At 39.2% G+C, this 13,415-nt stretch overlaps 1 protein-coding gene and 1 long non-coding RNA gene across 3 annotated transcripts in view; both read left to right on the top strand.

Annotated features, from left to right (window-relative positions):
• NALCN (sodium leak channel, non selective) overlaps positions 1 to 13,415 on the top strand; it is a 251,707-nt gene that overhangs the window by 198,888 nt on the left and 39,404 nt on the right. For both annotated transcript variants that reach the window (XM_014944224.1, XM_014944225.1), the window contains exon 18: positions 3,177 to 3,250. In XM_014944224.1, the coding sequence (XP_014799710.1) occupies positions 3,177 to 3,250 (74 nt within the window). The remainder of the gene's footprint in view (positions 1 to 3,176; positions 3,251 to 13,415) is intronic.
• LOC106889319 lies at positions 9,773 to 13,010 on the top strand. Its single transcript, XR_001412286.1, has 3 exons — positions 9,773 to 9,821; positions 11,448 to 11,540; positions 12,914 to 13,010. It is a non-coding gene; the product is annotated as an uncharacterized LOC106889319 (long non-coding RNA).

Consider the following 13,415-nt stretch of genomic DNA (forward strand, 5'->3'; position numbering starts at 1 on the left):
TGCCTCAGGTGCAAGTTTCATAGCTAGTCCTTCTGAAAAAAAAAAGTGAAGGAAAAATAAATGCAGCCTGCACAAATAACCTGGTGCAACGCCCTGATTTCTGGTCCCGTTCCCCATTCCCGTGACTTCTCAGACATTTATTTGTTTAAGCACCACAGAATAGAATTCATGAACAGCTTTGGGAGTAGGAACTAGAACCCAGTCTTTCCTGCACCATCTCGGTGGCTCCAGACTTGGGCTCCTTCCAGCTGCTTCACTTCATCTCTCTTGCTCTGTGGATGCTGCACCTCTGGCTGCGTGGTGGCCAAATACCAGAACGCAGCACTGTCCGTGCAAATCTCCAGCAGATGACTGGAGGGTTCACTGAAGGCATCAAAAACAGGGGCTCAAACCGTTTCCAGCTGAGGCGTGCAAGGGATTTATCACAATGCTTTTATAAATGCCTCCTCCTCTGTTCGTCTTGCTACCTAGAAGGAGGATTCAGCAGCCCCTGGTAGACACATGTGCCAGATGTAAGTATCCCTTGACACAGAGCTGCTAGCAGCTTTTCTCGAGATGTTCTTCTCCCTTGCCTGCACCGGAGAGTTTAACACTTTGCTTGGGGAAGCACTAAATGTAGCTGCACAAGCACCCAGCCTTCCTGTAAAGTCTTTGAAAAGAAGTCTGCTCCTGCTTTCCCAGAGCACATTCCCTTGTTGAATTTCCCTGCTTGGTCCACACGCTTTGTGCCAAGTTGTTTTCACACCTAGCACCTAAAAGAAGGGGTCTATGCCAGATAGGGAACTGTAGAGAGTTTCAGAAAAAATCATTTGCTTTTTTTCTGAAATGTGATGAGCAAAAAGTGGAAATTTGGAAGGAAATGAATGCTTTCTGTTTTTGAAGCCTTTTCATTTTCTAGGGTGTTAACAAACAATTGTTATTAGAAATAAAGGGACATAACACATTAGTAGGCAGCACAGGTTTCTTTCCCCCTGGTGTTTGATGTACTTGCTATTATTCTAAAGCAATTATTTATAACCAGAATTAAAAAAAAACAAAACAACTGAAACAAAAAGCTGTTTTTCCACCTTCCTTATTCCCATAGTTTGGTGTTCCTTATTGAGCCCTAAAAAATTATTAGGCAACACCTTGCAAAAGGATAGATGCTCCTATGGTTTGGGGGTTTCTTTCTGCAATCTTGATAAGGGGAAATATCAGTTATCTGGGATTGCAGATACTAATCACTGATATTAGAAGAAAAAAGATATGACAGAGTTGCCATTGCTTTCACCATTTTCAGTTATATCTAAATTCATAATAAAGTACCGTGCTGATAAATACACTAAACCTGTGCTGAGATACTGCAAATGAGTTAAAACCTACACAAATATGTTTCGATATATGAAATATTTACAGCTACACAATATTTAATATAATGATATATCTCATACTGTGATTTTCAGTTTATAGAATCGTAGAATTATCTAGGATGGACCTTTAAGATCATCTAGTCCAATCGTCAACCTAACTCTGATAAAAAAACATCACTAAACCATGTCACTAAGCACTATGTCAACAAACCATATGTTCTGTTAATCCTTTCCAGGTAATGGAACAAATGTTTGGTCTATATTCAAATATTCAATAATCCTGTCACTATTTTTTGGAATCTTACCTGAAATTCCAATACCTTATTTTCCAAACTACATTCTGAAGTTTTGCATACTTTATTTCAGTTTTCAAGTTGCAGGGTTTTTTAAGAAATTCACAGAATAGCAAAGTAATGGTTGTTTTCAAATCATTTATGTTCTTACTTCCACAGGCTGTACAGAGATGGGCTAGGAGTTGAGAAAGGTTAAAGGGGACACACCTGAAAAGGCAAGTGTTGAGATAGAGTTTGTAGCTTGCTGCTACAGGTGTGGCTTAAAAAGCAGTAGCCATTTTATTAAGGACAGCCAGTATAATTAGCAAGTTTTAAGATATTTTGTAAGCTTCTGTTTTTCTCCAGAGTAAGACATCTTACTGTGAATCAGAGTCAATCTGAGTCTTGAGTGAAGTTCTAGCAAAATTATTTGTCTAGTGACTTTGGATTTGAGGTAGTGTTTTAGAAATCTATTACTTACATTCTTAGGTCACACGCAGATCAACTAAACAAATCTGATATTTATAATAAATAGTTTTAAAGCATTGTGCTTAAAGATTCCATTTCAGATTGATCAAAACAGGGCACACATTGCTAGGAACTTCCAAATCTCTCTCAACCATTTGCTTCAAGATCTCCAATGATTCCAGTCATCTTCAATGATCTCCAAACAGTTAACAAAATTGAGTTTTACAAGGTGACAGAGTCTTTCTGTTCAACACAGGTACAATTACTCAGCTAAATTCTTCAGCTGTGATTTGTTCCTCAATTTGCTGTGTTTGTTACTACTTGCTTAGGAATTAAGTGCTTGTATTTTCTTGTTTCCCAGTCCTTTCATGTAATGTCCAGGAAGTCCTTTTCATAAGAATATGCCTAAAACACTGTTCATGACCAGAGGCAAACACAGACACATTTTGCTTACCACATTTTTTGCTCTATATAGAGGGAAAAAAGGGGGAATAAAAGGATAGCAAGGATGGGAAGGACAAGAACAGGCAGGCACACCTGGTTTCGGGAGAAACAGGAGACCTACTTTCATCTCATGTAACTCTAGGCACCAAAATGAGACTTACATGGTTTTTTTGCTGGATTTTCTGTATAGTCAAGGTATCTCCAGAGTATGATCCAGCCTACTCAAAATCCAAAGTGGAGGAGGATTAGCAAGGATTAAGACAAAGGTGTGACTTGGCCAACCAGAGAAGAAAAGAAATCTGCAATAAAGTAAATAATATTAGTACTGGTCAACAAAGCTATCTGCTTCTTTGCACCCAGGAGTAAGTAAAGATTGGAATAGGGAGGCCAAGAGCTCCAAGATAAGGCTAGGATCTTACACATTCCTCAAAGAGTTTTCTGCATGTGATCGTTTTGATCTTTTACACCACCCTTTTCCTGGAAAATGACACCCGTGCCACCGACTGTGAAAACCAGCTTTATGATGGAGAACATTATGTGTTTAATTTTATATACACTCAGCATAATGTTTCATTGGTCTGTCAGCTACACGTGCTATATTTTATGGCAATTAAAAAGTACAATGTCTTTCTTAATTTTATAGCTCCGCAAATCTGTTTTCAGCATCAGAGCAAGAAACCTTCTAGAAAAAGAGACAGCAATCAATAAAATTCTAAGGTAAGACTTGGCAGTGATTTGATAATGTTTTGATTGTCATCTGATTTCTCATAAACTTGTTTCTCATGAACGTTACTGTATGTATACTATTTATGATAGTGTCTTCTTTTGTAGTATATTGATTGCCTTCATTATCAAAGATAAATTGTTCTTTCCTCTGGATATATTATATGCTTGAACAACAACAAGAGGGAGATTGTTCTACTTCAGTATTTGTGGTGGGTTGACCCGGTCTGGGCACCAGGTACCCACCAAAGCTGCTCTGTCACTCCCCTCCTCACCTGGATGGGGGAGAGAAAGTACAACAAAAGGCTTGTGGGTTGAAATATGGACAGGGAGATCACTCAGCAATTCTCATCGCGGGCAAAACAGACTCAACTTGGGGAAATTCATAGTTTATTACCAATCAAATCAGATTAGGATAACGAGAAATAAAGCCAAATCTTAAAACACCTTCCCCCCACACCTCCCTTCTTCCCAGGCTTAACTTTACTCCCATTTTCTCTACCTACCTGCAGTGGAACCTCTGCTTTGGTGCCTGGAGCACCTTCTCCCCCTCCTTCACTGACCTTGGTGTCTGCAGAATTGTTGCTCTCACTCCTCTCTCCTGGTTGCTGATGCATTATTGGGTTTTTCTCCCCTTTTTAAAGATGTTATCCCACAGGCACTGCCGCCATGGCTGATGGGTCTCGCCTTGGCCAGTGGTAGGTCTGTCTTGGAGCCAGCTGTCATTGGCTCTGTTGGACATGGTGGAAGCTTCTAGCATCTTCTCATGGAAGCCATTCCTGTAGTCCCTCTGCTATCAAAACCTTGCCACGCAAAGCCAATTCTGTGTCATGCAAAAAGATCATTTTTCAGCTCTTTTTTATGATTCCTTCTAAATGAACAAAAAAGTGTCTCTTCGTGAGCAGTGCTATTTTGCCTAAAGGCTTCCAGGCTGGTTCTTGCATCTATATGCACGTAAACATTCGCAAGGGTTGTACGCTAGAAAGCACAGACTACAGCTAACCTTATTCCAAGTAGGAAATCTACAATGAAGAAGACTTCCGAACTGTGACTTCTGTAGAAGGATTTCCTGAATGTTTTAATGGTGATCACTCATTTCAGTACTGAATATTGAGTAAGTACTCAGCACTCAGTAAATAATGCACTCCTAAGTCTCCAAGACCTGTGTCTAAAGTTATCACGTGGGTATCACTGTGCTGCAGCTTTCCATGCAACTATTGGTTTTACATTAGAATGACTGTCATTGATATAAGGTGCATTAGCAATGGCGACAATTTATAGACCATTCTTTTTTTATATTTACATTCCCAGCAAAGCAGGTGCCTCTCCAGAATATTGTGAATGACTGGTCCCTGGTAAATAAGCAGCGTAAAGAGGAATAATTTATCTGAGAAGTACAGCTGTGGGATTAGATTAAGTATGGCAGCGTTTTATGAGGAGCAGTGTTCTAGAAATTCAGTGTGATTTCTGAATTGTGAAGTTGCTTGAAAAGCGCCTTGTAATTACATGCCATTTGAGAAATACTACAGCTCTTTCATTCTTTTTAATACTCTGTAAGAATACAGCACAGGGAGAACTGTAGAAATTAATGTGCAACTTTATCGGTCTTTAAACCTGTGGTAATGAAAACATGAACAATTACTAATTCAAATGAATGCTCTGTGTCAAAATATTATTGAGAAATGTAACCACAAGACTATAAGTATTCTATTTTAACAAAACTTAGGGTTCTATTTGTAAGCATTTCTTTTGGTTACGTGAATGTGCCTTGATTTTACAGGCATTATTGTTATGGATAGATAAATACAAGTGGCCTTGGACTCATCACCAGCCTGTAAAAATATGGTTTTAGATACAGGGTTCATGGCAGTGTTTCACTAAAACATTTGTAATGAAATTCTATCTTATAATATAACTGTGAAATGTTATTGACACCTCTGGGGTTACATGAATGTCAGTTTGTTTGGCATGTTTCCGCAGAGGAAACATGGAGACATAGACATTTTAAAAACCTATGACATCTGTAGGGGCTGTGTTCTTTCTTACTCAGAAGAAAAAATGAAGTCCTGCAAATAGGAATTCAGAATTCTGGATGAGTCTTCTGTCAGCACAGAACTTTCTCATTTTCAGGGGAAGTCTGAAGCAGAGTGGGAGGAGAATCCTAGCAAACCATTGTTTGGACTTCACTAAGTTCTCAGAGGTACCAGGACAAAATCAGAATTAGGTCCTTCCAATTTCAATTCTCCTGATTTCCACTTGGTCCTTCAGAGCATGGCTTCCGCTAGAGTTGTGTATCTGGGAGGACTTCTCATTTATTCACCTCTGAATTCCTCTGAAGTTTCAGAGGCAGAAAAATAATTTTTCATGTACTAATCCATTAATTTATTTTAATTAATCTATTTAATATATTAATTTAATGTACGTTTGCTGTGCTTTTCCATCTACTTCTCGGGTCATCAGTGATTAACTTTTGAGGGAAACTTTTGTCAAATAAGCAAAATGTGGGATGATATGTCATCTAATGCTAGGGATGCTTGGAAGTCATTTACAAAGAGTCAGTCTTATTCTCCTCCTGAGAAAAGGGAACAAATAGCGTCTATCTTTCCTTGTTATTGCCTCAAAATTGTTAAATGAACTGTGACATCTGCAATGTATCCATTCCTGCATAAAAAAAAAGCTGTGTTTGTGGTCTATCTGGTGGGTGTGTGACAGAGAGCATTGCCAGTGATGGGCCTGCTGGTCCTGAGCACAGCCAGTGTTTCTATGTTGATGCCAGCGTTGGCAGTGTTAAGGGAGTTCTACAAACAGAGGAAGAAGTGATAAGAAAGGATAAAATTTACAGCTGAAACTTTGGATTCAGCTAAGGAACACAGGAAAACTCAAAAGATGAGAGATGATTGTTTTTCTTATTTTTACTTTACTTACAAGTGCTGTATACTCCTTGATAAAAGTAGCCACGTCTCAGATATTTAGAGCACCTGACAAAAGAAAAAATGGTGTTTATGCCAAGAACAATAAGAGATAACTCAGGATGTCCTTTCTGAAAAGATTCCTTCTTGCATCTTCTTAGTTTTTCTTTACCTGAATTAAGGAGTGTTTATTTAAAGCAATGCCTCTGCACAGCTATGCTGCCCATGGGCAACTTCAACTTCATCAAATTGCTGTACTGAAAAGAGAATTTTTGGGCTGTTCTAGCTTAAGTCCATCTCTTACTATTTTTCCCCTACTTTTTAAACCTGGTCAAATTATATTTTAATCAAATTCTGAATCAAATTCAACATAACAAACGACATGAAAGGAATATGCATTACACACAGGTACCCTTATGTCTCTCTTGTGCATCTTCTTCTCGCCAAACTTTGTTTTTCCTTTTGTATACTGAACTGCAGCTTAACATCTTCCCCAAGAGGAGGAAGAAGGGCATAAATAGGGCCCTCTACCACCCAGAGAGAGATTTCATACACTCAATCCTGGGTGTCTCACCTGCTCATGTAACATTACATTATGCAGCAAAACAGAGGTCTCGGGTCTCTTCATTTTCCTGAACTTTCTTACTGCACTCCAGGGGAATCACCTATTTTCTGAAGATCCTTGCTTGGAAACCAACCTTCAGCTTGCCCCTTTGAGGTCTCGGTGCAGTTAGTCCTGGGAACAGAATTAAGGATGTAGCAACTACTGTCCTGGATATTTTGACACTGACCTGTGATTCGCATCACCCAGCAATGTCAGAGCACAAAGAGGCTTAACTCTCCACAGAAACCCATTCTGAGGTGGGGACTTCACCCTTCCAAGGAAAATGAAACAAAATAAAAATGAGTTACAGACAATTAGAATAACTAGTAGTTAGTGCCTCTGAATCACAAAGAGCACCATTTCTTTCTGAAAACTACGATACGTTTCCCTCAGCAGAAATAACCACCGCTTCCAGCAAATCTAATTCGTCCTGCATATCTTCATTGTTTCCCACTTTTCTCTCACTCTCTCTTGCCACAGGCACTGTTTTTTTGTCCTAAAAGCAAGTTCTGTGCCTGTGGTTCTTCTAACCCTCATTCCTTGTGGGATCACTGTCTAAGAGTGGATGTCTAGTCCTTTGTTAGTCCCACTGGCTTTCTGAAGCAGAGATGGTGAAGAAGGTCATCAAAATGTTGTGTATAAATCGGTCCCTTCTCCCCACTACTGAGGATAAGTTGTAAACAGCAAAGAATGCTGGGGAAACTGAGCGAATTAAATGTAGTCTCACATAGTCCAAAATATAGTCCCAAGTATCGGTAGCAGTCTCAAGAAGGGGGGTGTGGAGCCAGTTGCCCAGGACCGTGTCGAGGCAGCTTTTGAATATCTCCAAGGATGGAGACACCACAACCTCCGAGGGCATCCTGCACCAGTGCTCTGTCACCCCACATAGGGGTTTATGCCTTTATATTATAAAATTCAAGAAATAACTTTAAAGTTCTCTGGTTTGTTGATAAGTAAATCAAACTCACCAAACTGACAAAAATTCAGTTTATTATAAAATATATACTGTGACAGTTTGGGAAACTAACATTTTTTAAATGTGCAGCTTTTTGTTTGCTTTTCATTATAGCTGATGCTATAGTCAAACCGTAAACTGATAGGATTTTCACTGTTCTTGTCAACATTTGTCTGATGCTTTTATGAGCCTGAGGGGATAACATAACTCACGCTTAAGTGGAACTTTCAGTTTCATAAGCAACTAATTGAGTGAAGTGCATTTATGCACTTATCATATGTCTGAAACTGGCATTGCCAGGAGTGCATCTTGGGGAAAAAAAAATTAAAAATAATTGCTTGAATTAAGTATCCAGTACTACTAATTTGCTAATATGCTAGACGATAATCCAGACCGTTTAATAGAAGCATTTCTGCAAAATACAATGATTTTTTTCTGAATATTCAAATAAGCAAGAAATGAAATTATCTGTGCCTCTAGGAAAGTTGTAAAGTTAATCTCTGAATAAATTCTCTCTAGAGACTAATACACCACCTCTCATAAGAGTATGAGCAAACATTTTCATTAGTTCATTTATCACAGGAACACAGACGTTTTGGTCACAATGGAACTTTGATGATCAGATTTTCATGGGATCATGGAATCATTTTGATTGGAAGAGACCTTTAAGATCATCAAGTCCAAGCATTAACCTCACACTGCCAGGTTATCACTAACCCTCAGCACCATATCTATACATCTTTTAAATACCAACAGGGATGGCAACTCAACCTCTTGTCCAACTGCCCACTTCAAGTAGGACTACTGCTGACCCTGAACCAGAAGAGCTTTGCATCTTCCATCAGCTCTGGTTCCAGCACTGCATTACCATAGCCTTGAGAGAGGGTTTTCTGATGTCCAGTCCAAATCCTCCAAGCCACGGTTTCTGACCATTGCTCACAGCTCTGTCATCTTGCAGTAACAAGACTTTAACCTCATGCTTTAACTTCCTCTTCACAAAAACAAACAAGCCCAGCTCTCTCAAGACTGTCTGGATGTCATGTGTTGTAAGCCACTGTGATCCTGCTTTGAGAGACTAGAGGTTCCTTTGAGGTACCTTCTTCTCCATTGATTCTATCGATTCTTCTGTAATCCAAGGAAAATAATTGTTACACAAACATCTGATAGAGGAAAAGCTGAAACAGCAAAGTAAGAATGACAATGAGTATACAAAACAGCTAAAGGAAAGAAAGTATGCTACCGTAGTTCAAGCAGACACTGAAGAAAATATGCTACTATTTGTTTTTTCCTTCAGAGACACAGGGATGGAAGAAAAAACCACAGAGAAGAAAAACCATGAATTATCCAAGTTGCATTGGTACTTCATTTTAGTTTGCCAGCCAAATTTAGTTTTCTTTAAAAAATAGTTTATTTTTTGCACAGAAGAATAGTATAGCTGTGGTGAAAATGTGCCTTTTTCTTGCTATTCAAACAGTGCCTTATTGAATTAAAGTTATAAAATGAAAGAGGGAAACACTAGGACACCCATCATGTGGATTGATCATGAATCTTAGGTTGTCACATTTAACTATATTTTCCAAGTTAGATGGAAGTATAATGAGACCATAGAAAGCTTTAGGAAGAATTGAGAGTCATAGTGAAAACAGTGCTGGATCCTGTTGATAATTGTGTGTTTTACTGAAGCGTACCTCACTGCTAAGACTTCAGTGTGAGCGTGTTTCAGGGAGAACAAGAACAAAAGTGCACAGTAAACTATGCAGTTACTACAGAACACATAAATATTCACTCATTAAAATAATACAGAAAAACAACAAATCAGTGTTATACTGGGATGCAAGACGATGAATAAACACTTTTTGTGAAGTGGATGCCTTCCTAAGAAGTCCAGAAGTGAGCCATATACATACCGTCTGCAAGAGACCTCATATTATTCGTTAAAGGTATAGTATTTTGAAGTATTGATCAAAGCATTTAACATTTTGCATTAGCTCAAAGAATGTTACTTGAACACTCTGCTCACTACTTATTTTTCAGAGGTTCCAAAAGAAGAAAGAGTTTCAAAGACTTCAAAACTTTGGACCTCATAATTGCTTGCAGGTAATACAAACTATGTAGTATTCCAATATAGTATTATTCTGTATGGTCTTAACCTGTACCCTGGCTGTCTGATAACCTGGCAAATCACATTTTCATTTTCAGATTTATTTTATTCCATTTGTGCTTTTCAAGGTAAATTTAGAGCATGTAGTTTTCAGCTGCTTGACAGATTTCTTGTCTCTTCTCCTTTGCTTCATAACTTCCTCTTTCCTCCACAAGTGAACATGAACCTATCAAGTACTTCATAGAGGTGGTATAGGAAGATGGGAAGTGCAATTTGAGCTTCAAAAAAAAGGGGAATTTTTTCTCCATTGTTTGAATAAAGGTCAAAAGATTCTGACCAGCTACAGTTATGTGAAGATGTATGACGTCAAGAAAACATTTATTTTGAACTCTTAATATGGAAACCACTAAATTTTTAACACTGGGACACAGTGATTGCCCCAGGTGTGAGATTCACCTCCAGACTACCAGATCTGCCTGTGACATAAATGTTGAAACTGTCATCAAGTTGATAGAGGTCTAATCAATACCAGCCAAGTGAGTTCTTTGAGTTTCTTTTGATGCCCATCTTATGATTACTTGAATGTCTTCCAAACATGATTATTTAAATTATTTAACCAAGCGTTCAATGAAGTTGCCCAAGTATGGACATCTAATAACATATGAGTTGCCTGAGGATGTCCAAGACATCCTCTTAAGTATGGCAGGTAAGACAGTCATTTATAAGAGGCCCATACCCTGCTGGAGCAGCAGCTGGAAACAAGGCAAAATACTCCAAGGTAATGCAGATGGCACTAGCCACCTCTGTACAATCAATTTAACTGAGTCCTGTGTCTCCAACTGATTATGAGGGAAGCCTGGACCCATAGCTCACATGTAGGCACCGAGGGCAAGCACATAAGTATACACGTCTACAAGTCAAATGCTACTGAAGTTCTTTAAAGATTTTGAAATTGAAAGCTTTGCAGTTCTGAAAACTTCGTGGCACCTGCCTTCTTTTTCAAAAGTCCCTGAAGATAAGCAACTCTAAGTGCCTAAACAGCTGAAAAATACCCAGTTCCTGAGTTGAAAGGAAAGCATGGCTTTTACTAAGAGTTCATACAAGGAAAAATAAGGCACTAATTCCCATCAAGTGGAGGATGCCAGGAGAGAGGCTGTCAAAAGTCACCACGGCCTTTTCAGCACAGCATCCTTGTCTCTGAAAATACAAAAAGTTTCTTTGTAGTTACTTAATAACAATTTCTGATCTCTGTGCTATACAACTGGCATTTCATTATTTCACTGTTGACCTCAGTAGGAGCTGCAGGGCTTCCAGAGTTACTGTGAGAGAGACAATGAGTATAAATTCTAACTACGGATTTAGGAATCTAACTTAGGCAGAGATCATAGTTAATCCCTACAGTCTTTCTACAGGTGCTTCCCTTTCTGCATACCCATTCTGTAGGATATATGGTTAAGCATATTTTATAATACCATTAAGAATCAAAGACATCTCAGTCATTGGTCAGGTAAAGAATATATTGTTCAAGCAATTAATGTTTTATTTTATTATGGACACTAAGAGTTTTACAGTTTCCAGTGTTCAGCCACCCTCAAAGTAAAGAAATTCTTCCTCATTTTTAGAAAGAACTTCCTATGTTCAAGTCTGTGCCTGTTACCTCCTGTCACTGGCCACCACTGAAAAAAGACTGGCCCTATACTCCTGTCACCCACCCTGTAAGTATTTCTGGGCATTTATCAGATGCCTCCTCAGTCTTCTCTTCCCCAGACTAAAAAGACCCAAGTCCTCAGCCTTTCCTCATAAGAGAGATGCTCCAGGCCCCTAACCATCTTTGTAGCCCTTTGCTGTACCTTCTCCAGCAGTTGCCTGTCCTTCTTGAACTGGGGAGCACAGAACTGGACACAGTATTCCAGATGGGGCCTCACCAAGGCAGAGTAGAGGGGAAGCATAACCTCTCGCGACATGCTGGTCACACTCTTCTTGGTGCACCTCAGGATGCCATTGGCCTTGTTGGCACATTGCTGGCTCATGGTCATCCTGTTGTCCACCAGGACTCTCAGGTCTTCCTCCACAGAGGTGCTCTCCAGCAGGTCAGCCCCCAACCTGTACTGGTGCAGGGGGTTATTCCTCCCCAGGTGCAGCACCCTACACTTGCCCTTGTTGAATTTCATTAGGTTTCTCTCTGCACAACTCTCCAGCCTGGCCAGTTGTTGCTGTATGGCAGCACAGCCTTCTGGTGTGTCTGCCACTCCTCCCAGTTTTGCATCATCAGCAAGCTTCCTGAGGGTACATTCCATGCCTTCATCCAGATCATTGATTAATATATTGAAGAGGACTGTACCAGTACTGACCCCTGAGGAACCCTACTTGTTATGGACCTCCAACTAGATTCTGTGCCACTAACCGTGACTCTCTGAGCTCTATCTTTCAGCCAGTTTTCAATCCACCTCACTGTCCATTCATCTAACCCACACTTTCTAAGCTCAGCTAGGAGGATGCTGTGGGAGATGGTGTCAAAAGCCTTGCTAAAGTCAAGGTAGAAAACATCCGCTGCCCTCCCCTCATCTATCCATCCAGTCATTCCATCATAGAAGGCTACCAGGTTAGTCAGACATGACTTCCCCTTGGTGAATCTGTGTTGACTACTTCTGATAGCTTTCTTTTCCTCCATATGCTTTGAGATGACATCCGAACAAGCCATTCCATCATCTTTCCAGGAATTTTAGTGGAGTTAGGTAGGATCTATTTTTAGGAAATAATTTTTATTTGCCTTTTTTTTTAATTTTACAGGGAAATTGCACAGATATTCAAATTATATATCTGTTGTCTTCTGACAGTACTATGTGGTGTCATCCTCCATAACATAATGCTTAAAATCCATTGATATTAAAAGGTTCATGATTTATGTAACATAACCTGTGCTTTATAAGATACACAGTAATTTTCTTAAATGACATGATGCTTCAGTTCAGTGTAGTGTAAACTAATGTGATAATGAGTATAGCACAATGCATTTTTTCTAGCATGCTAGTATGACAGACAGTGATGCCACTGATGAGCATTCTAAGCTTCTCTTTTTTTCTTCTAGATCTCACTTTGGATCCCTACTCCTGTCATTGATGTGTTTAAATCCAAAAGGAGAAACAGCGAAGAACAGTGAAAAGCAAACTAATAGAAAAAAATATGCCTGGGATGCCTTTTGCTGTCAAGCATGATCATCCCATGACATCAAAAATAGCATCCAAGCCTTACAGTCGACTGGTGAATAGAATGGTCACTCCAGTAGCATGTTGTTTTTTTCATGTTTTGATAAAAAGTGGAAATTCGGTTCATTAAAAAGTATGAAATATTACCATCTGGGTCTTGTTTGAGTTTTTCTGAATGATTGCGTAGTACAAAATGAGCAATACGTTGTGCACCATGTAAATTTAAAATTGCAGCATTCCTGAAAAGTTAAAATATTTTTCCAAAGTTGAAATTCCATTTTTCAGCCAGCAGCAGAATTCTGTGAGCTCTCTTAGTGGAAAACTCTTTTTCTTAAGCAAATCCATTTCATTGTAGCCAGCAAAATAAAGATATGCATGCTCTGT

Source organism: Calidris pugnax, unplaced genomic scaffold, assembly GCF_001431845.1.
Source record: "Calidris pugnax isolate Ruff unplaced genomic scaffold, ASM143184v1 scaffold69, whole genome shotgun sequence".
Taxonomy (NCBI): Eukaryota; Metazoa; Chordata; class Aves; order Charadriiformes; family Scolopacidae; genus Calidris; species Calidris pugnax.